At 36.6% G+C, this 21,319-nt stretch overlaps 1 protein-coding gene across 11 annotated transcripts in view; it reads left to right on the top strand.

The window, feature by feature from the left end:
• Nucleotides 1-21,319, top strand: part of NRXN1 (neurexin 1) — an 898,064-nt gene that overhangs the window by 96,842 nt on the left and 779,903 nt on the right. The window contains exon 3 of one of the 11 annotated variants that reach the window (XM_081941967.1): nucleotides 10,519-10,536. The exons of the other annotated variants lie outside the window; for them this stretch is intronic. Within the exon in view, the coding sequence (XP_081798093.1) occupies nucleotides 10,519-10,536 (18 nt within the window). The remainder of the gene's footprint in view (nucleotides 1-10,518; nucleotides 10,537-21,319) is intronic. 11 annotated transcript variants of the gene reach the window in all.

Genomic DNA, 21,319 nt, shown 5'->3' with positions numbered 1-21,319 from the left:
GTCTTCTTTAAGAGTTAAAGGAATAGCTCAAAGAAGAATTAACCAGCATCTGAACTCACTTACATGATACATGACCAAGGGCTGCTTTGACAAACCAGGGCAGACAGGGATATAAAGAACAGGTGCTTGACCTAAAGATCTTCTCTAAAAGGCAATTGGACTTTCTTGGATGCAAAGCAAAACACTTTGAAGGAAAAAACCAAAGTAAGCTTAGTTGCCTTTTGGAAAAGTACCTTTGGAACAACCATGACCTGGATGATTGAGAATCTTCAGACAGCTGAGTTCACAGACCTCAGGACTCTGCCAATTTCCTCAGGTCTAATGTTCAAACTGTTTCTGTTAGAAGGCCAGTGTCCAACTGGGAACAAATCCAAGCAATTTTATCTGGCATATGATGCACAAAATTTTCCACATGGCTCTGTAAAAGGTTTTCTGAATCACCTTTACTCAAGAGAGCACATGCCACCCAAAATAGGGCTGCAAGGGATGCAGAGAGGGCAGAGATATAGTGATATGTCAATACTCTTTCTGTCACAATTTAGGCCTGAACAGTGATCATATCCAATATTTGGTCGTTAGTTTTTTGTTTAGTTCCAGTAACAAACTTAGACCTCTATGTCCCATTTCATCTCCACAGACTTCCGTAAACCACAGGGAGTGACAGGATCCATGAGAAGATATATTGCATACGGCAGACCAACAGGACTAACCCCAGCTCCTTCTGAAATCTATCTGGGTCTGTTAGTTACTTGGAGTGGTTCAGTCTAATCAATCCAGCCTACCTGCAGTGGATAGTATTCCTAGGGAATCCCATAGAAATCAGGGGGTTATCTGGAGAGAACACACAAAGTTCTCTCAGTTTCAAAGTGCACTGTTACTGCTTTGATAGAAGCACTAAATCTGGAGTTTGACCACTGTCACAAGTAAGGTTCTGTAATGGAAGCAGGAAGCCCCAGAGCCTACCCAGACCACATTCTACGGGAAGTCTGAATATAATCCCCTAGAACCCTAATTCTAGAGAACTTAACTACCAACCCAGCAATGGAGGCAAGGAAGTCAGGCTGGGAGGTTTCTATGAACCAAGTAGATAGGTATAACAGCAAGAATCTCAACTGATCCCTAGAGTTGTTAGATATTGTTCACTTAATGAACAGTGTCTAACAACTAGGATATCTGTGGCAAGTCATCAGAAAACTATAAGAGTTCCTGGTGACAATCACCACACCTCCATGTCTGCCCCAGAGTCTCAGTTGATAACACTCTAAAAATCCAGTTGGGCAAATTTCAGAAAAGGCAGCTCTTCCACTTCAGAACCTAGGCAGATCATGGTAATATATGCCAGGTCAGCCCATTCATCAACAATCAAAACCTAGGTGATGGGAGTCTTATTACAGAGTAACCTGATATTCATTTGAAGCAGCCAGAGACCAGGACCACTGAAGGTCTGTTGATAGAGCATCAGAACTGAGATCAAGGAAGTGGAATGTGGCACCCTTAAGAAAAAAATGTTTCCATGGTCCTGAAGGGCAGGCCACTCCATCTCTCCCACCATCTCTTCCCCTGACTAAGGCCACCATTCTCTCTTGGGACTTTGAACCTCCTAGTGAGTTCACCACACACTCCTGGAACAGGAGTCTGAGAAGCCTGCAGCATCAATACTTCTCAGCACCAATATGGCATCCCACCCTTACTGCCTCACACACATATCCCTCCTCTCACATGCATACATTCAAACAACCAAACCTACATAGATTGTGAAATATGTTTTTATTATATATTTTGATCTCAGATTGCAATAATATATTATCATAATCATCACTTTCATCACAATTGTTCCCTGATGTGAGCAATAGATTACTGAAATATATTTTTATTGAAATATTGTTTAAAGCAATATTTGTTTGAAATTTTATTTTATCATGAGCTCTTCTAACTAATTTTTAGAATATATTAATGGTACAAATAGACTTAGCATCACTTTTTAAATATCATTTTTCTGGATAGTAAATTATTTCCTTATTGTACTTCTTTTAAAAAAAATGTTTTAAACAAATGCCTTTATAGATTGTGATACCATATACAACAGCTCTATTGTGCTTTATTGGAGTAAATGTATATAGTGCTCAAACAATGAAGAGAAAGCCACAAATACCATTTTCAATTTTAATGTTTTTTTAATTAAACTTTTTCAGATGCAGAGCTTTAAAATGCATCTTGTATAGATACTCAAGGTACTAGGTTCCTTTATGACTTTTAGTGGCTCTTAAAATGTATCACTTGTGACTTTGCTTTATTTATCCATCAGCACAATGAGTCTACCAGATATCTCTTATAGTCTTTTTTCAATAAATACATACATACATACATACATACATACATACATACATACATTATTTATTGCTGTTTATTTCTATTTCTCTAATAAATATGGAGTAGGTGAATTGCTAACTGCTGATTTCTTATTTTATGGAGTAACTAAAATTAAAACAACACAGAAAGCACATATATATATATATATATATATATGTATGTATGTATGTATGTATGTATGTATGTATGTATGTATGTATATATATATATATATATATATATATATATATATATATATATATATATATATATATATATATATATATATATATATATATATATATATATATATATATAATTTGTTTTCGTAGATTTTCACGGGTGTAGGTATGCTGGTTTTGTTGTATTCGGGTCTTTTCCCGTGTAAGGTTGAGATTGTCTTTGCAACGTTTCGGCAGGATCTCACCTGCCATCTTCAAGCCCACGCTTGAAGATGGCAGGTGAGATCCTGCCGAAACGTTGCAAAGACAATCTCAACCTTACACGGGAAAAGACCCGAATACAACAAAACCAGCATATATATGTGTGTGTGTGTGTGTGTGTGTGTGTGTGTGTGTGTGTGTGTGTAGTGGGATTCAGCTAGTTCGCACCTATTCGGGAGAACCGGTTGTTAACTTTCTAAGCAGTCCGGAGAACCGGTTGTTGGAAGAAATGTCATTTTGTTTTTTCCCCCACTTTATAGGGCTAATCCTGTAAGGAAGTCAGGAAGGAAACATTCTGGTGTTTTTTTCTAGTCTAATCTTTATTGCCCTGCTTACAGAAACTGCCTCTCCGGTTAACCCTTATTACATTATAACAGCTGTGAAGCGCCCATCGATGTGAGTGACATTGAGTTGGCCACACCCACCCCATCACATGACCACCGAGCCACACCTACCCAGCTGGTCATTACGACAGAGAACCAGTTGTTAAATTATTTGAATCCCATCACTGATATATATCAAACTAACTTCATGCAACAAAAGTTAGTCTTGTGTTTATTTATTTTAAATAATGTTTAATACATTCCAATAGACTCTCTGTAAAAAAAGTTAGAAGAACAACAGCATCACAATTAAAACAAAACCTTGACTGATGCAACACAATTTTAAGACTAGTATGGCATCCTCATTTAGCTTGGACCAAAGATGTCATGAAAGAGCACTGTTTTTAAGAAGTTACAAAAAGTCAGGAGGATAACTCTGGGGAAGAGAATTTTACAAGTAAAGAGCCTCCCACTTTCTACCCTAAATAACAAAAGCAAGGATACTCTTAGCAGGCCCTCTCATAACCATCAAACCAGACAGACAGATTTTATCTTAAGCAGCATTTTGAACTCAGTGAGAAAACTTCTGGTAACCAATGCAGTTACCAAAGGTGTTATTCTTCACTGGCAGGGTTGATCTGTTAGTACTCTAGCTGCTGCATTTTGTCACAGCTATAGCTTTGAGGTTGTCTCCAAAGAGCAAGTGGCATGTTGATGCTGTCTCAATGAACAGTGTGTAGTCCAGATGAGTGGTGATTATAGCATGAATAGCTATTGCCTGGTGAAGTAGGATTATACTGGCACAACAAACTGCCAAGCTGAGAAGTCTAAAATGCTTCCCTGTGTAGCCAATAGTTTAATTATTGGTTCAATGATTATCTTCTCTATAAATAAACATTTATTCAACTTGTAGGGATTTGTAGAGATTCAGGCCAAATATGAATTTAGATTCAGAAATCTAAATTTCCCAATAACATGGAAATTATGCAAAATGACTCAAAAGATTAAAATAAAAATAAAAGTAGAGTAAAAGCAAAGTAGAGTTGGCAGTTTTCAAGAAGAGTTTGGACAACCATTTTATAAGGCTTTTTTTGGGGAGGGGGGTCATTAATTTAAAATGTAGAATGCATAGAAATATGTTTTTATTGTTTCAGATAAAGTTGAATGTGCTTAGAAAATTTTAAGATGCAGAAGTGAGCCAGTGATATTGCTGAGAAGGGAAATAAGAAAGTAAGATCATGCCATTATAAAGCATATGCCTTCCTTTTTAGATCGAAACTTCCAATCTTGAGAGCATTTTTTCAAAGAAAAAATAGTATTTAAATGGGTTTTTAAAATATTTCCAGCTTAACTGTATTTAAAAAGAAAATATGTACCAAGATGGGGTGGATGATGGATGTGGAGTAAAAAGTGGCAGAGGCTGCATTTTCAAAGCAAGCAGTCTTTAGAGAATGCTAATTTGACAAGAACTGAGTATGCAGTACTCAGATAATGCTAATAAATGATGAGCAATTATTTAAAAGTAAATTTCATTCTCTTCAGTGGCTTTTTTCACTACGAAACTATAATATAGATTGGAGCCATAGTAATAAAAACCATTAAAACCAAAATTGAGAGATAAAATTCAACTTTGTTCTTTGCAAGATATTTTTTAAAATTAATCATGCATGGAACATTTCAGGTTTGATAAACTGCATCATCATCACTTTTTCATTCACTCCACTGGCCTGCTAGCTGTTTGGTCTAGTGGTTAAGGCACTAGACTAGAAACTAGGGAACTGGGAGTTCTAGTCACATGGTAGGCAAAAAAGCCGGCTGGGTGACTTTGACTTTGTCACTTTCTTTCAGTCCAACCACCATCCCAGATTGTTGTGGGGAAAATAGGAGGAGAAAGAAGTATTAGATATTTTTGTTGCCTTGAGTTATTTATAAAAATAATACAAATGGGATATAAATAAATAAAATATTAAAATCAGAACTATTTAGTCATTTTATTCCTTTCTGCAAAGATACTAGCTTGAAATCAAATTTGTAGTAGCAGATACATATTTTTATGACAGTATATATTATGAACAATTATTCAGTGATGGAGAAGGAAATTTTATACATTCTAGGAGTTATATTCTCATAAAGTTTAGTGCTAGTATTCAAAACAGATTGAGCTGAATCCTGCTTAATGGAGCTTCATTTACAGATAGATGAAAAATTGCATATAAGAAAGAAAAAGGAAGAATTGCCGCTCAAAAAAAGGGTTTGAATCATATTTTTACAAAGGGATTCTGGGAAAAAGCAATACAAGACAAGATTGCCAATTATTTATTTATTTAAAACATTTAGTAATTTTAATATAGCCACTCAACTTTTATCAAACTCTGAACAGCTCCCAACTATTAAAAAAACCCATTAGTATATCAGTAACATTTACATATAGCTTACATATGGATGAATACAAAATATAGGGGCTTACAGTTTAAAATAGAATATTGAATCTTTAATTTATGTAAGAAATATACCATCAATCTGTATGAGAGTATCAGAAAGACTGGACGTCATGGTTTCAAGTAATGAATTCTGGGAAGTCAGGAGTCTGAAGCTTGGCTCAGGTTCAAGAATCCCTTTATTGAGTACATCATATCAGTACTTAGAAGGATGAAGCTATTCTAAATTATTTCCATGTATAGGGATAGTTAAAAGAATAGGATTTCCTCATCCCCCCCTAAGTCTCTCAGGGCACATGGGCAGATCTCTCCAGTTGTTGGTTCCCGCCCGGCTTTGACAGGTGTCTGATGACATGACTTTGGTTCACATGATGGCTGGTAGATGTTATGACTAGCCAGCTGAGGCACCACGTTCCTAAGTCCCCACCCCTTCCTTAATGACAACCAAGAAATGAAGCAAAATTAAGCATGGTTCCAGTTGAAGTCATTTTGCAGGTTGATACTGGCATTGAAATAAGAAGATTTTCTTTACATATTCACTTTATTATTTTTTATTTACATTTATCCAATTGTGATTCAAAAAATTCTAGTAATTTAGAATTTCAAATATGGGTACAACATAGTGCAAGTATGTTCCATGTAATCTTGGGTAATTTGTTTCTGCCTATACTTCTATTAGTTAACCAGGGAAAACAAGTAAATATTTGGGTTGGGAAGATTTTAGGGGCATGTAGAAACTTATTCAGATCCTTCTGGTCAGACATCTGGGAGATATAGATAATCCTTGATTTATGACATTATGACAACATCTGAGCCTGGAATTATGGTCATAAGTCATTGTGATCATAAGACGAGGCATCGCTAACCACACATGGTTTTTTGACATTTTTGGCAGTAACTATTAAAACACAGGTGTCAAACCCTCGGCATTATGTTGCTGTCACATGACATTTCACAATGTTTTCCCCTAATGGTCTGTGCATGACATATCCGGCTGCAGGTGGTCAGTTTGACACCCCTGTATTAAAGGAATCAATTTTCCCTAATGGAGTGTTTTTGCCAGAAACAGAAACTGGCAAAAAAATGCAAATACCAATTATATGACTGTAGGACACTGTAAACAGTTGTAAAGGTGAGTTGGTTGCCAAGCACCCAAAATGCAATCATATGGGCATGGTGTGAGTGTGGCTGTTGCAACTTTGAAAACTGGTTGTAAGTAGCTTGGGGGGGGGATGTTGTAATTCAAATGATTGTTAAGCAACCTGTTGAAAGTCAAAGACTATCTGTACTCATTACAAAATGTAATAAGAAATAAAAGGTAATTATTTCTGTAGACTATTATGTTGTTATTGTACATTTCTGGGAAGAATAGGGTTATCAGTATATGTTATCTTGGCTGCAAAAATCCAGACAACCATTAAATATCAATTAAGTTATATAAAAAAAAACTAATTCTGATGAGCTCGTTTAGATTTTGGTATCTGTAGGAAAGGCCCACATGCAGAAAGTAAGAGAATCCAATGTGCAAAGTGCAAACCCAATGCACACTTAATGCTGGAATATAATCCTGTTGCACTTTACTTTAAAGGTTCTGTGTAGTGCAATAAAATCCTCCTCCACTCCCAACCACAATTTGGGTTATGACATTCAACTGTTTTTATTATCATTTTTAATGATAACTTTTGAATGGTTATCAATATACACATGGAGAAAAACCACATTTAAACACCATTCAAAAGTATCTGGATGCTTTAGTTGGTGCCAAATGGAATGGTGCAGGCAGTTATGTGAGTCCTAGAGCAGCACATGTTACACCTTTGAAGCCCTTCACAGTATGGGACTGTGCTGTTTGCGGTTCTTCCTATTGTTGGTTGCATCAGTGCATCCACTAGATCTGTCAGAGTTGGCACGTTGTGGGTATCATTGTCTAGGGATCTTCATTTGGTGGATTCCAGGAGAAGTTCCCTCTCTGCTATGGCAACCACTTTATGAAACATTGTTCCCCCAGAAATTAGATTAGCTCCATCTCTTTTCATAAGCCATCCAGAGTTACCCTGTAGTATGATGGGCAGCCAATCAATCAATCAATCAATATTTTGCAAAACCCTAAACGTTTTGGCTAGATTGTCAGGATTGGCACTGCCAGGCAACAGGAAACCTGCTCAGATGGCTCCATTGTGGAGATAGCCATTTTTATTCTCCCTCTCCTGTGGTTGTATCTTTCATTTTTATCATATTTATCAATGAGGTTTTGTACATTGTACACCTTTGATTTTATTCATTGTTTTATTTGATAGTTGTTCACCATGCCGAGTTGCCTTCAGTGAGATGGGCAGCTATATTTGATACATTTGATTAATCAATACATTTGATTAATTAATAAATTAAATAAGTAAGAGAAACAATAAAAAGCTAAAAAGGGGAAAAAACAGAAGCGTGTCTCTCCAAAATCCAGATTCCATCTCTAACATCTCCAAGAAGGATAAAACAAGACATTGCCTTTGTGAAATCCTGTAGAAATACTGTTGGTCAGTGTTCATAACTATTTGACAGATTCTTTCTTTGTCCTGTTCTTCCAAATTATCCAATCATGGAAATGATTAATATGTTTTGACTGTCACAGATCATCTTATTTTCCCCCAAAAATAGGATGGTTGAAGTATTCAGTACAAGGAGACTTTGGGTTATGATAGTAGTTGGGACTGAGATTGCTCTCATTAAATAATGTAGTTATAAACTGTGATGTCTTGTGATTCTGTAACTTACCGACGACAAAGCCAGGCAGTCCCAATTGCTGCCATAACCCCAAGATGTAGGCGTTGTTAAGCAGAAGAGGCAGGCAAAGAACATGTGATGGGGAGTGCCATGGGAGGGTAAGCTAAGGGAGGAAGGAGAATTAGATATGCTTCCTGCCTTGAGTTATTTATAAAAAATAATAAAGGAAGGATAATCTATTTAGCAAGGCTAGTAGCTTTGGACTGTATTAGTGATCCATTCTGAGTACTGAGTACAGGTGTCCTCAGGATATCCACTGACTCCTCAGAATATCCACTGACAGAGGCTTTTAGTTCTGCTCTTTTTCTTAAAATTGTTTCTCCAGTGTCTTGCCTGTTCAAATGGAATGAGCAATTAATGCTAGTAGGACAGAACAGTTATAACTTCCATTGCTTTATTGCTGGTTTGTTGGCCAGCAGTAAAAAAAAATGATGAGGAGGAAAATGATGGTTATTCATGAAAGGAACAGAGTTCTTTGAAGATTTGTTTTGAAAGACCTTCTGAAATCTGGAGATGATATTGAGGGAGAGATGTGACAGACTGTACATAATAAATGTAACATTGTATGAATAGCATTACAAGGGAAACCATATGATATCTGTGGAAGTTTCAAATGTGATGGAATTGATTAAGAACTGAAATGAAGTAAAGTCCCATTTCTTTTCGATATGGACATTTGTAAGATATAAATATGAAAGAGATATTAGGATCAAATATGATTAATTCTGACTGATCTGTCTTGTGATTTGTCTACTTTTGTTTCCTTTCCTAATTGACCTCCTATGTTTTGGTTACCAATTGATTAATTTATGCTTGCTAGTATTATATGAAACCAAATTCAGTCCAGCAAGCACAAATGTAGCTTGCCAAGAGATTGACAGTAACTCTGTTATAATAATCTCAGGCAGAAAGTATATCCTTAAAGTAAGCTAGCTCTTACTGTAAATTCATAGCACTTCTACTTAAATCAGTTTGATATGTTGGATACTACTTGTTTACCAGTTTCTATTCTCTATTGTATGTCATGATCACACTAATATTGGGTTATGTACATTTATGTTATCTCATTTTAAAATGACCTGTGGGGTTAAGAATTCTTGTTTAACTCTATGTGTGATTGTAATTCACACAACCATTTATATTGCACTCCTGTACACCATTTGATGTAGCAGGCTAAACACAACTCACAAAGCACACATGACAAACCATTAACAATTTATTCCCATAACTGTGTATTCCATGTTCAATATTTATTGCCCATCTGGATTAAAAAAAATCAAAGTTATTAAGAAACTGGCCATTTTTTTTCAAATAGTACAATTTTAAAATATGCAGTATATGATCACACTCAGTAAAATACATGGGTGATGTAATTATTCTTGTAGAAAGTTTAGCTTAAACCAATTTACCAAATTTAGAGCCAGAGAGTATTTTAAATTAGGATTCCATTTTAATCTTAATGTTTAACAGCTCTGCTTCTCCTGTGTTTTTAATCTGTATGTAGAGCCATTTAATAGATGAAGTACTGTATAGTACAAAGATGAATAGTATAAAAAGGTCATCTTGAACAAAGCAAAGGAAATAAAAAAATCACTGGAGCAGAGAAACTAAGAAAACAAAACCAAATAAACAACTCTTATTTTTTCTAATGCAAGAACATTTCTAATGAAATATATAAGGATAATAAATAGGATTTCTTGACTTTGAGTTTTCTGTTTGGTTTTCCTTTAGCTCCTGAATAGTTTTTCTACCCTCTAAGAAAAGGATTTAAATCCAGAGGGTGAACCCTTCAGATAAACTTGAATCCCAGCAGCTTTCTCTCTTGCTCAGTTTAAAATTTTGTTCATGTAGAAAATTCAATGCTTGACTGATCTAAAAAATTATGACAGCTGAATCCAGATACAGCAGAGGCCCATTTAATTATCAAACTCTCCTTTCATTTGAGAAATGGCATGTTTTTTTCTTCTTCCATATTGTGTGGGATTCCCTTTTTCTTTTAATTGAAGAGACACTGCTTCCCTGTGCTTCGGGTCTCCCCTGCCCTGCTTCCTTTTGGATAATAGCAATGGATCACTTGCATGTGGTGTTTGATGCCTTGCATGATGCTAACATGCAAAGGCAAGTTCCAGTCTGCATGCTGCTTAATGAATGTTTTTCCCCTTTCTCTCCCTCCTTGTTATGTGCTTTCAGAAGACAACTATGTGAAAGGTGGGTGATTTCTATCTTATTTTTTTAAGCTCTGTTCTTTCCTTGCATTATCCTTCTCTTTAGTGTTTTGCCTCAAGGTTAGTGTTTATAATGATACATCTTATTAAAACGGTAAGTTTATTTTGTTCTTTCTTTATGAGAGTGTTGAAATCTTAAGATCATGGTTCTGGATATTTCTCTGCTACCCACCCTCACCCGCCAACTGAAAATTCACTGCTAAAAATGCAAATGATATCTTCGTTTAATTGGGCAAAGCAGAAGTCAAGTACCACATATTTGTGCTTTGTAAACTTATTAAGTGGTTGACTTCATATACAAGTTGCTTTAATGCATTGTAACATGACAACCAAATAAAGTCCAATTTAATATTTTGAAAAATTCTAATCAACATATCATGTCTCAAACTAAGGCAACAATAAAGAAACTACCCTGGATATGCATAAGAATTTATATGGTTCCCTAATTTTTCCCTTTAAAAATTGGTCATAGTATACTATAAGTTGCTTTTGAAGTTGCATTGATTTTTTTAAAAAAAAACCTACATTGTGATATGGCATTAACTTTGTCTTCATAATCAGTGCATCTAAAATTAGAAATCACTATATATTAATTCAAAATATATTATATGCCTTTCTTGTAAGCATAGAGTTCAATTCTAACTTTGACATTAAGAAACTGCTTCAATAAAGAGGAAAGGGGAAATTTCTCTTCTACATTTCTAGAAAGGTTCATGACTTTATATTTTTTAATGGAATCAAGCAGAGGAAAATCAACAATAAGAACCACAAAACTGTATTCACTGCATTCTCTATGGTTGCACGATAACATTTTGGATTATTGCTTATATTACTGTGGTAAGGAGTATTTATACTATTATTGTATAGAGAGGATGTGATTTAGTTTTATTACCTTACATGGTAGAGGCAGGACATGATCCGTATTCAAGAAATGGATCATATTCTCAAATTGTTCACACTAGTTTCTAGTTTTGCAAGAAGGGCTATTCATTTGTGTATTTAATACAATAACACAATAGCAGAGTTGGAAGAGACCTTGGAGGTCTTCTAGTCCAACCTGTTTCCTGCCTAGGCAGGAAACCCTGTACCATTTCAGACAAATGGCTATTCAACATCTTCTTAAAGACTTCCAGTGTTGGGGCATTCACAATTTCTGGAGGCAAGTAGTTCCACTGATTAATTGTTCTAACTGTCAGGAAATTTCTCCTTAGTTCTAAGTTGCTTCTCTCCTTGATTAGTTTTTACCCATTGCTTCTTGTTCTACCCTCAGGTGCCTTGGAGAATAGTTTGACTCCCTCTTCTTTGTGGCAACCCCTGAGATATTGGAACACTGCTATCATGTCTCCCCTAGTCCTTCATTCTATTAAACTAGATATACCCAGTTCCTGCAACCATTCTTCATATGTTTTAGTCTCCAGTCCCCTAATCATCTTTGTTGCTCTTCTCTGCACTCTTTCTAGAGTCTCCACATCTTTTCTACATTGTGGTGACCAAAACTGAATGCAGTATTCCAAGTGTGGCCTTACCAAGGCATTATAAAGTGGTATTAACACTTCACATGATCTTGATTCTATCCCTCTGTTTATGCAGCCTAGAACTGTGTTGGCTTTTTTGGCAGCTGCTGCACACTGCTGGCTCATATTTAAATGGTTGTCCACTAGGACTCCAAGATTCCTCTCACAGTTACTACTATTGAGCAAGGTACCACCTATTCTGTACCTGTGCATTTCGTTTTTCTTGCCTAAATGTAGAAACTTACTCTTTTCACCATTGAATTTCATTTTATTAGATAGTGCCCAATGTTCAAGTTTGTCAATATCCTTCTGTATCTTAAGCCTGTAGTGTTGGCTATCCCTGCCAGCTTGGTGTCATCTGCAAATTTGATGAGTTTCCCATTTATTTCCTCATCCAAATCATTGATGAAGATGTTGAAGACATCTAAAACAGAGCCTTGGGGTACTCCACAGCATTCCTCCCTTCATATAGATGCAGTTCCATTGAGGATTACATGTTGAGTGGGGTTGGTCAGCCAGTTACAAATCCATCTGGTAGTGATGCTGTCCAACCCACATTCTTCTACTTTATCTAGTAGTAGGTTATGGTCTACTTTATCAAATGCCTTACTGAACTCCAAGTAAACTATATCGACGGCATTCCTCTGGTCCACTAATTTTGTCACTTTGTCAAAGAATGCAATAAGATTAGTTTGGCATGATCTGTTTTTGACAAACCCATGTTGGCTTTTGGCTATTACTTTGTTTACTTCTAGGTGTTCGCTAATTTGTTGCTTGATTATCTTTTCTAGAATCTTTCCTGGTATTGAAGTCAGGCTGATAGGTCTATAGTTTCCTGGATCTATTTTTTTCTCTTTTTTGAAGTTGGGAACCACATCAGCTTGTTTCCAGTCCTCTGGCAATTCCCTGGTGCTCCAGGATCTCTGAAAGATATAGTTCAGTGGTTCTGAGATCTCATCTGCCAGTTCCTTCAGAACCATGAGGTGTAATCTGTCCAGTCCTGGTGATTTGAACTTGTCTAGGGTAGACGGGTGCTCACTTGCCATTTTCTTCCCTATTTCAATTTGTGTTCCTAATCTGATTTCTGTGGTGCTGTTTTTGATAGGTTGGACTGTTTTATCCCTTTATGTAAAGACAGATGCAAAAAATGAGTTAAGTACTTCTGCTTTTTCTCTGTTGCTTGTCACCTTCTTGCCACTTTCTCCCAACAATGGACCAATTGTTTCCTTAACCTTTTTCTTGCTTTTAACAAGAAGCTTTTTTTGTTATTTTTTCTTTTGTGGCAAGCCTTTCTTCATTGTGAGCCTTAGCTTTCCTTACTTCATTTGCTGATATTCTGCCTTAGTTATGTCCCCCTCTTTCCACTTTTTATACTTAAGTTTTTTGTCTTTCAATTTGTCAGAGAGTTCTTTATGCAGCCATACTGGTTTCTTCTGGGAGCTGTTATTTTTCTTCTTCGTTGATATTGTGCTAGACTGAACTTTTGTAATCTCATTTTTCAAAATTTTCCAAACTTCTTGAGTTGTTTTCCCCTTGAGGATTCTCATCCATGGAATTCTTCTCAAGCTCTCTCTAAGTTTATTGAAATTAGCTCTCTTAAAATCCAAGACTCTAGTTTGACTTTGTTCTACTACTTGTGTTTGTATAATGTTGAATTCCAATATTGCATGGTCACTTGCCCCCAGGGTTCCTATGGCTTCAACACCTTCTATCATTTCCTCTCTGTTAGTGAGAATTAAGTCTAATATGGCCGATCCCCTTGTTCCCTTGTCTACTTTTTGGGAAACAAAATTGTCTGCTAGGTTTGTTAGGAACCTGTTGGATCTTCCACTTGGTGCAGTGTTTGTTTCCCAGTTGATGTCAGAGTAGTTAAAACCCCCCACTATTATTGTGGTGTGCTTCCTACATTAGTTAGCTGACTAGCAAAAAGTTCATCTACTTCCTCTGCTTGATTGGGTGGCCTGTAGTATAGACCTATGGCAATGTCATTCCCCCCCCCCCAATCTTTAATATTGACCCAAATGCATTTATCAATTTGTTCATGAAATTCCATTTTTTAATTCATTAGATGTATATTCTACTATTTTTCCATGAGTGTAAAATGGCATATGTAGCACTCTCATCTGTTTTTAAACAACATCCCTATGAACAGGTTATGCTAAGAGATTGATGCTTTTAAAATCAAACAAGACTAAGGATAGTCATGAACCTGAATCTATCCAATCTCAGTTTAACATTTGAAATATTGTGTTTACAATGACTTTCAGTTGGCATTGAGTTTAATTTATTCCAATATCACAAAAAATAAATAACAATTGCTTATTAATAAGTAGCATCTTTTAAATTATTGCCTCTTATACCACTATTCTTTCACACATAATAAGAACTCCTGAGAATCTGATTGTGATCCAAATTCCTTTAGATTGCGTACAATTTATTTTATTGAAATTGCTTTAATAAATATTTTTAAGAACATCTTCCAAAGCAAATAACAAAAAATAGCACATAACCTTGATAAGTTAGTATATTGGTAAGTATATTTTTTTAGATAATAAAACATCTATAAGTATGTGCAGATTCTGTAACTTTATGGAAAAGTTACAGCAGATTAGTGTTTTGTTTATCTGATGTTTACAGGGAATCTGATGAGCCACCTACCAAGGAGAAAACTGTATCCACCATCTGTTGTGGTATAATTGTATTTTTGCCAATTGTATAGCCCAGGCAGGAAGCAAAGGAGAGAAGGAACTCTTCTCTTGTGGACTACCAAAAACACCATATGGTTCATAAGTAACAAACAGAACCACTCCACTTCAGGAAAATGGATTTAATTGTTATTGTAATATGTTCTAAAGAAAGATATGGCAGTTTAAGCAAAACCATCCCAACTATTTAATGAAAGGAAATACCTTTGAAAACCCAATGAGGCAAATATGGAAGCTCATGGAGAATCAGCTGGCTTTTCATTGCACTCTGTGGGTTCACTTCAGTAAAGAAGATTAAGGATTTTCTCCTTTAAGGAAAAATTTTAACCTAATTATTCATAAGAAGGAAAAAATAAGATACATGCTACTATTCATATGTGTTGCAGAATAGTGTCTGAAGAACATTTGTAGTTAGGATGAATTTGCAGAGGCAGACATTGATGTTTACATATTCTCACTTATTGTATCACTTACATCCATAGACATTTATTCATATATAAGCTTACTTACTATGTGATCTCCTGCTACCTTGATCAACATGTCTATCATCTAATGAGAAAAAAGTAACGAACAAAGGAATGATCAGCAGAACTTAAAACCGCCAAGTAACATCATCCTTGTGGTTCAATAATTACAAATAGTTCCTGATTTACAATCCCATTTTGGACCAGATTTTCCATTGCTAAGGAAGTCAGTTAAGTTAGACACAATTGATTTTATGACCTTTTTTGGCCATGATTGTTAAGTGAATCACTGCAGTTACTATGGGAATTATGTGGTCATTAAGCAAATCCAGCTCCCCTCTCCCCCTCCTGGCTTTGATTTGCTTCCTCTGACTTTGCTTGTCACAAGCCAGATGGGAAAATAGCAAATGGCAATCACTTGACCCTGGGATGCTGCCATTGTAGTAAAAACTTGCGGTTTGTCAAGTTTCTGAAGTTTAATCATGTGACTATGGCAGTTCTGCAATAGTTTTAACTGCAATGACTGGTTGTAAGCAGAGGTGGGCTGCTCCCAGTTTGGCCTAGTTCAGCCAAACCAGTAGTGCTGATGGCAGCAGGCTCTACCCACCTGCCCGGATGCTTCTGCGCATGCACAGAAGCATTGCGTGTGAGCAGGCATGCAAGCATGAATAAACCAGTAGTAAACAGGTTAGCAACCCACTGCTGGTTGTAAGTATTTTTTTTCAGTGCCATTGTAACTTCAAACGGTTGTAGGCAATGACTACCTCACTTCCTGTTTAAACTGGGAGACGAGAAAAAACAATTAGCAAACAAGTTAATCTCTTTAAGTACAGGTAATCCTTGATCTACAGCCACAGTTGAGCCCAAAATTTCTATTGCTATGCAAAAGAAGTTGCTAAGTGAATGTTGTCCTATTTTATCACCTTTCTTGCTAGAGTTGCTAAGTGAATCACTGCAGTTGTTAAGTGATTCTGGCTTCCTCAGATGTGCTTTGGGTTTGGAGAGGAATCCTGCCATTGTTTCCCACATCCTAGACCCTATAGAAATATCTGTGATTCCATCTATGGTCTAACAGTGCCGGAGCAGAGGGCATGGCATGGGGAGAAATTGAGGGAAGCACTGATGCTGAATGAGTCAAAACCTTCATGGTAATTCAGCATGTCCAAGAGTTGGTTTAAAACTAGGCAAACCCCAACCAATAATGAAGAAAATAAACAAATAAATGATTCAAAATGGCAAAACGGGGGTAAATTAGACTTCCTGACTTTTTCCCTGCCAGCGTGTTACCAGCAGAGCACTTAAAATATTAGAGGCTTTGACATTCAGGTTATCTGCGAAGTCAGGCAGAAACACTCTCTCAATCAACCATCTGCATTGGTTGATTACAGAATTTACATCCTAATTAAGTGATTGTTTTCAAAACTGATTAAAAATCCATCTAGAGAAGAAAAATTAGGTTATATAGTGGTACACATTTCAGTGTGAACTTGTATGAATGAGATCAATCAAAATTCTTTATATGTAACTGTGTATAATTGTAGATATTCACACACAGCAGAAGTAACATCTAAGCAAAGTGTTCATGGCCTAATAGAGCAGTGCATAAACGTTAAAAGCTGATGCATGTCAAAACTGATCAAGGTTAATATACCAAAATGATTTCGCTATGTGAGGCAATGAAGCCCATTTTAGCCTTTCCCCTAAAGATCATTCTTTTGTTTTAATTATAACTACACTTGCCTTTCTCTGATTATATTTATAACAACTACCCTGTTTTCCTGAAAATAAGACCTCCCTGGATAATAAGCCCAATTGGGCTTTTGAGTGCATATGCTAAAATAATCCCTTCCCTGAAAATAAGTCCTCCCCCAAAATATTGCAACATAGCAGCAGCCATGAGGTGAACACACTCGCTGCCTCCTGCACCTCAAAAATAATAAGACTTCCCCAAAAATAATGCCAAGTGCTTATGGGGGGGGGGGGGTCAAAAGAAAATAAGACCTGTCCTATTTTCGGGAAAACATGGTAGATATAGATATAGATATCATTAGAAATACCTTTCTCTCATCCTCATTTTGGTAACATTCTCTTACATGCACTTTCTTTAAATTTGTCTTACTTCTTCATTCTATCAGACATATTTTTCCTACTTCTCATTAGAATATCACCACATACTAGTGTGGTACTTGGTGTGAAGCAGAAGCCCCAGCCTAGAGAAGATCACTATTTTAAACAAACCTTTGCTGCCCAAGGCCAATGATTAGTTAATTTGGAAAGCTGAGAGGAAGAAGCTTGGAGCTTAAAACCTGGAGAATTGTAATTTCTTTGCTTTACAGTTGGCAGTCAATTGTTGTTTAAGGCTTCATTCTTGTCTACAACACAGTTTCTAATCTAGGCAAATTATATCTGGGACTTTTCCATCTAGTTTAGTCAAAAGGTGAATTTAGGGTTAAGTGTCTAGAGATCTGAGCCATGTGTGAAGTCTGACACTTTATAACACAAACTTCTTTATTCATTTGCAGAGTCTATATCACCTTTTCTTTCATTCTCTTTCCATTCATTTTGTTTAAATTATTTTTCATAAAGGGTTTGAACCATTTCTTCCTGTAATTGTTCTTCATTCACTTCAATTTTTTCCACTTTTCTCTCTTTCTTTTTTCCAAGATCATTTTTCTCAGTATCAGTGTTTATACTGGCAAATAATGATCCATTCCACAATCATTGGAGTCTCAGTACAGAGAGTCTTCCCGCAGCCAGCCCACAATCAGAGAGCGTAGTCCCAGAGTGGCCGCTGCTGGAAGACTCGGCAGCGGATCTCAGGAGTTTGGAAGCCGGTTATGTTCGGAGCATGGTTGTGGCAGCAGGGCTGCAACAGTGCTGGCACTAGCACCCTGGCCCAGCCCTGCAGGGAGAGTTGGGCATGGTGAGGCAGGGAGTCATGCGAGCTGGAGGCAGAACAAGTGCTCGCGCAACCTCTCTTTCCAGCTGGGCAGAGTGTCATGCGGCTTAGTGCCTTTGGGATATTACTGGGTCGGTGAGTGGCGCTCTGCCCGGCTGCAAAGGGGGTTGGCTGGGTGGCTGCTCGTGAGTGTGGTTGCTTCATGGCTGTTGTGTTGCACTGCTGCGACAGCGCAACACAGCCATTCACCCATGCAGCTGTACCTGGCTCCTTGGGAGCCCGTTCACAAGGGAGCAGCCGCCCAGCATCCCCAAAACAATAAACCCTCCCCCCCCAATAAAGCCCAAGCCATATTTTGTAGGTAAAAAGAAAATAAGACCCTGTTGTATTTTGGGGGAAACACAGTGCTATTAAGAGTTTCATTGGACACAGTAAGAAGTATTTGTATGTCAATGCTTCATACATACTTAGCTACTTTATTTTACATCACTACATTTTAAAACAAAAAAAGAATTAAATGTTGCACATTTTTAAAAAATTCAGTTTGACATTATTATGGTCACAGACCAATGTGCAGATATATAGTTAACAGATAACACAGGGAATATACAATTCAGATATAATAAACTAATATAATTTTTAAAAACCATATTAATGTTTATATTATCTAGCTGAATGAGAATAATATTGTGAGAGTAAAATGTGAGAATAAATGCTATTGTTCAAAATTCCATTTATGACAGGAAACGTAGTATATTCATTCATTATTTATTTATTTATTTATTTATTTTGTATAACCATCCATCTCAATCCAGTAATTCTGGGTGGTGAATAATCATAAAACCAATTAAATAATCCATTGGTATCAGCATAAACATAGCCCTTCACATACTTGAAAGACACCACCAGGTCTTTAGGACAGGGCTGAGACCATCCTAATCTCATGAGGGTGTTTTAGAGGGCAGGCACTATGCAGAAAAGCATGACTTTTGGTCCTTGTTAGCTGACATGCCTTGGTCAGTGCACGCCCAAGGTGCATACCCATCCTGCTAGACAGGATTGGATGAATAAAAACAAATGGAAGAAGTCCTTCAGGTAACTCTGTCCTATGCCATAAAGGACTTGGGTACCAGTATCTAGAATTCCATCTGAAAACACAATAGCAACCAATGCAACCCCTGAAGGAAAGATGATACATTGCTGAATAGCTGACACCATTTGCAACCCATGCAACTGCCTTCTGTACCAGCTGAAATTTTCAAATGCTCATCAAGGGCAGTACCATATAGAGTGCATTGCAGTAATCCAAATGGGAGGTCATGAACCCCCTAATCTAGGAATCAAAGCTACTGGTGCCAAGCCCAAAGGCAGTCTTAGCGACAGCAACCATCTACTGTTTCAGCAGGAGAAATGAGCCCAAGAAGATGCCCAGATTGTGCATCAGGTCCATTTGAGACAGTGCCACCCCATCCAAGACCAGAGATGGAAAAACCTTGGTACCAGAAAGCCCAAGAACCTACAGCCACTCTAACTTGCTTGGTTTGAGCCAAAGTCCATTTTGCCCATCCAGTGTCCTACAGCCTCCAGGAACTGAGACAGGACTCCATGGCATCACTCAGGCCCAGGGGGAGGATATTAGCTGGGTATTATCAGCATATTAATGATACCTCACCCCAAATCATCAGATCACCTCACTTAATGGCCAAATGTACATGTGAGATAAGGGGGAAGAGACAATAAAACCCTGTGGGACACCACAAATCAGGAGTCATGTGCTGTACCTCTTCATTCTTATCATCATCAACTGGAACAAACCCCAGAGGGAGGAGAATCAGCACAGCACTGTGCCATCTATTCCCAATTCCTGAAGGCAGTCCAAAAGAACACTATGATTGAAGGCTGCTGAGAGGTCAAGAAGAGCAAAGACGGATACACTATCTCTATCAAGCTCCTGCCAGAGATCATTCAGGAGCATAATCAACACTGTCTCAGTCTTAATTCCCAGCCTGAAAGTGATCCAGATAATTCATGACATCTAAGCCCTTTGAATTTGCCTTGAGATCACTTTCTCTACAACATTCCTTGGAGAAGAATAACTGTATATTTCTTATATTATACAATTTTGATAATTGTACTATTATAATTTCTAATTCTAGAAAGAACTTTAAATTTGCATTGGAAAAAAATGGAGGCGGGGTGCATTTATGCAATAAATCCCATTGAGTTCCGTGGAATGTAATCCAGAGAAGATGCATTCTGTAGATATGTTTTGGATTTAATTTTAAGACTGCTTTTATAACTTATTTGAGAATAACTTCTGCTGCTTATAGTGGTATTTATTTGGAATAGATTCCTTTACAATCAAAACAGTTACTATGATTATTGAGATAATTATGGAGATGCAGGATTGAATTTGTAACAGAACCTCAGTTTGTGGTGCAAATTTACTATATTGTTAAAAATGTTATTTCTTTCATTGATAATTTGAAATTTACAATATGAACTCTGCTTATAAGAGCATTCCTAATTTAGGAGATCATATTACCTTTTATTGCATATATGCTTAATTTTCTGTGTGAAGTAGAACCCTTAGTAAAGTTTAGAAATCTTACCTTCCAGTGAAAACCAGCATATTCTTTTTCAAACCTTATTTATATGAATAAATGTTTAACAATGAAATGCATGAGACTGTATTTTATGACACTTCTGTCTTCTTCCCAAAGGAATAGAATCTTATTTTATGGTTTTGCTTTTAAATGACTTATATTGAGGTGTTTATTTTGTCTAAAGTTAATTTCTATTAATGTTTGTAAAATTGAACATGATGCATATTTCTTTTAAGAGGATGGAAAATACAGTCCCCAATCCCACATTTGTTTATTTAAGAAAATATAGCTTTTATGTTTTAGAAAATTTGATTGGTAAGGAATTGTATAACCTATAGTTCGTTATAATTTTGAAAAACAATAATTAAGAAACAGACCTTAATTTTGATGAACCAAAAGTGCAATTCATTTTCAGCTGGTCAAAGCAACTGATAATAAGGATTTCCCCTTCCTCTTTATACTCTACTGTTTTTCCATTCACTGTATAATGATGATGCTGATATTCAGAAATGTATTTATTTTAGGTTGAATGTTTCACACAAACAAGGAGATGTCCCTTGCATTTTCATTTCAATGTG

Source organism: Natrix helvetica, assembly GCF_964273705.1.
Source record: "Natrix helvetica genome assembly, chromosome: 2".
NCBI lineage: Eukaryota > Metazoa > Chordata > Lepidosauria > Squamata > Natricidae > Natrix > Natrix helvetica.
This window is presented reverse-complemented; position numbering and strand designations above follow the sequence as displayed.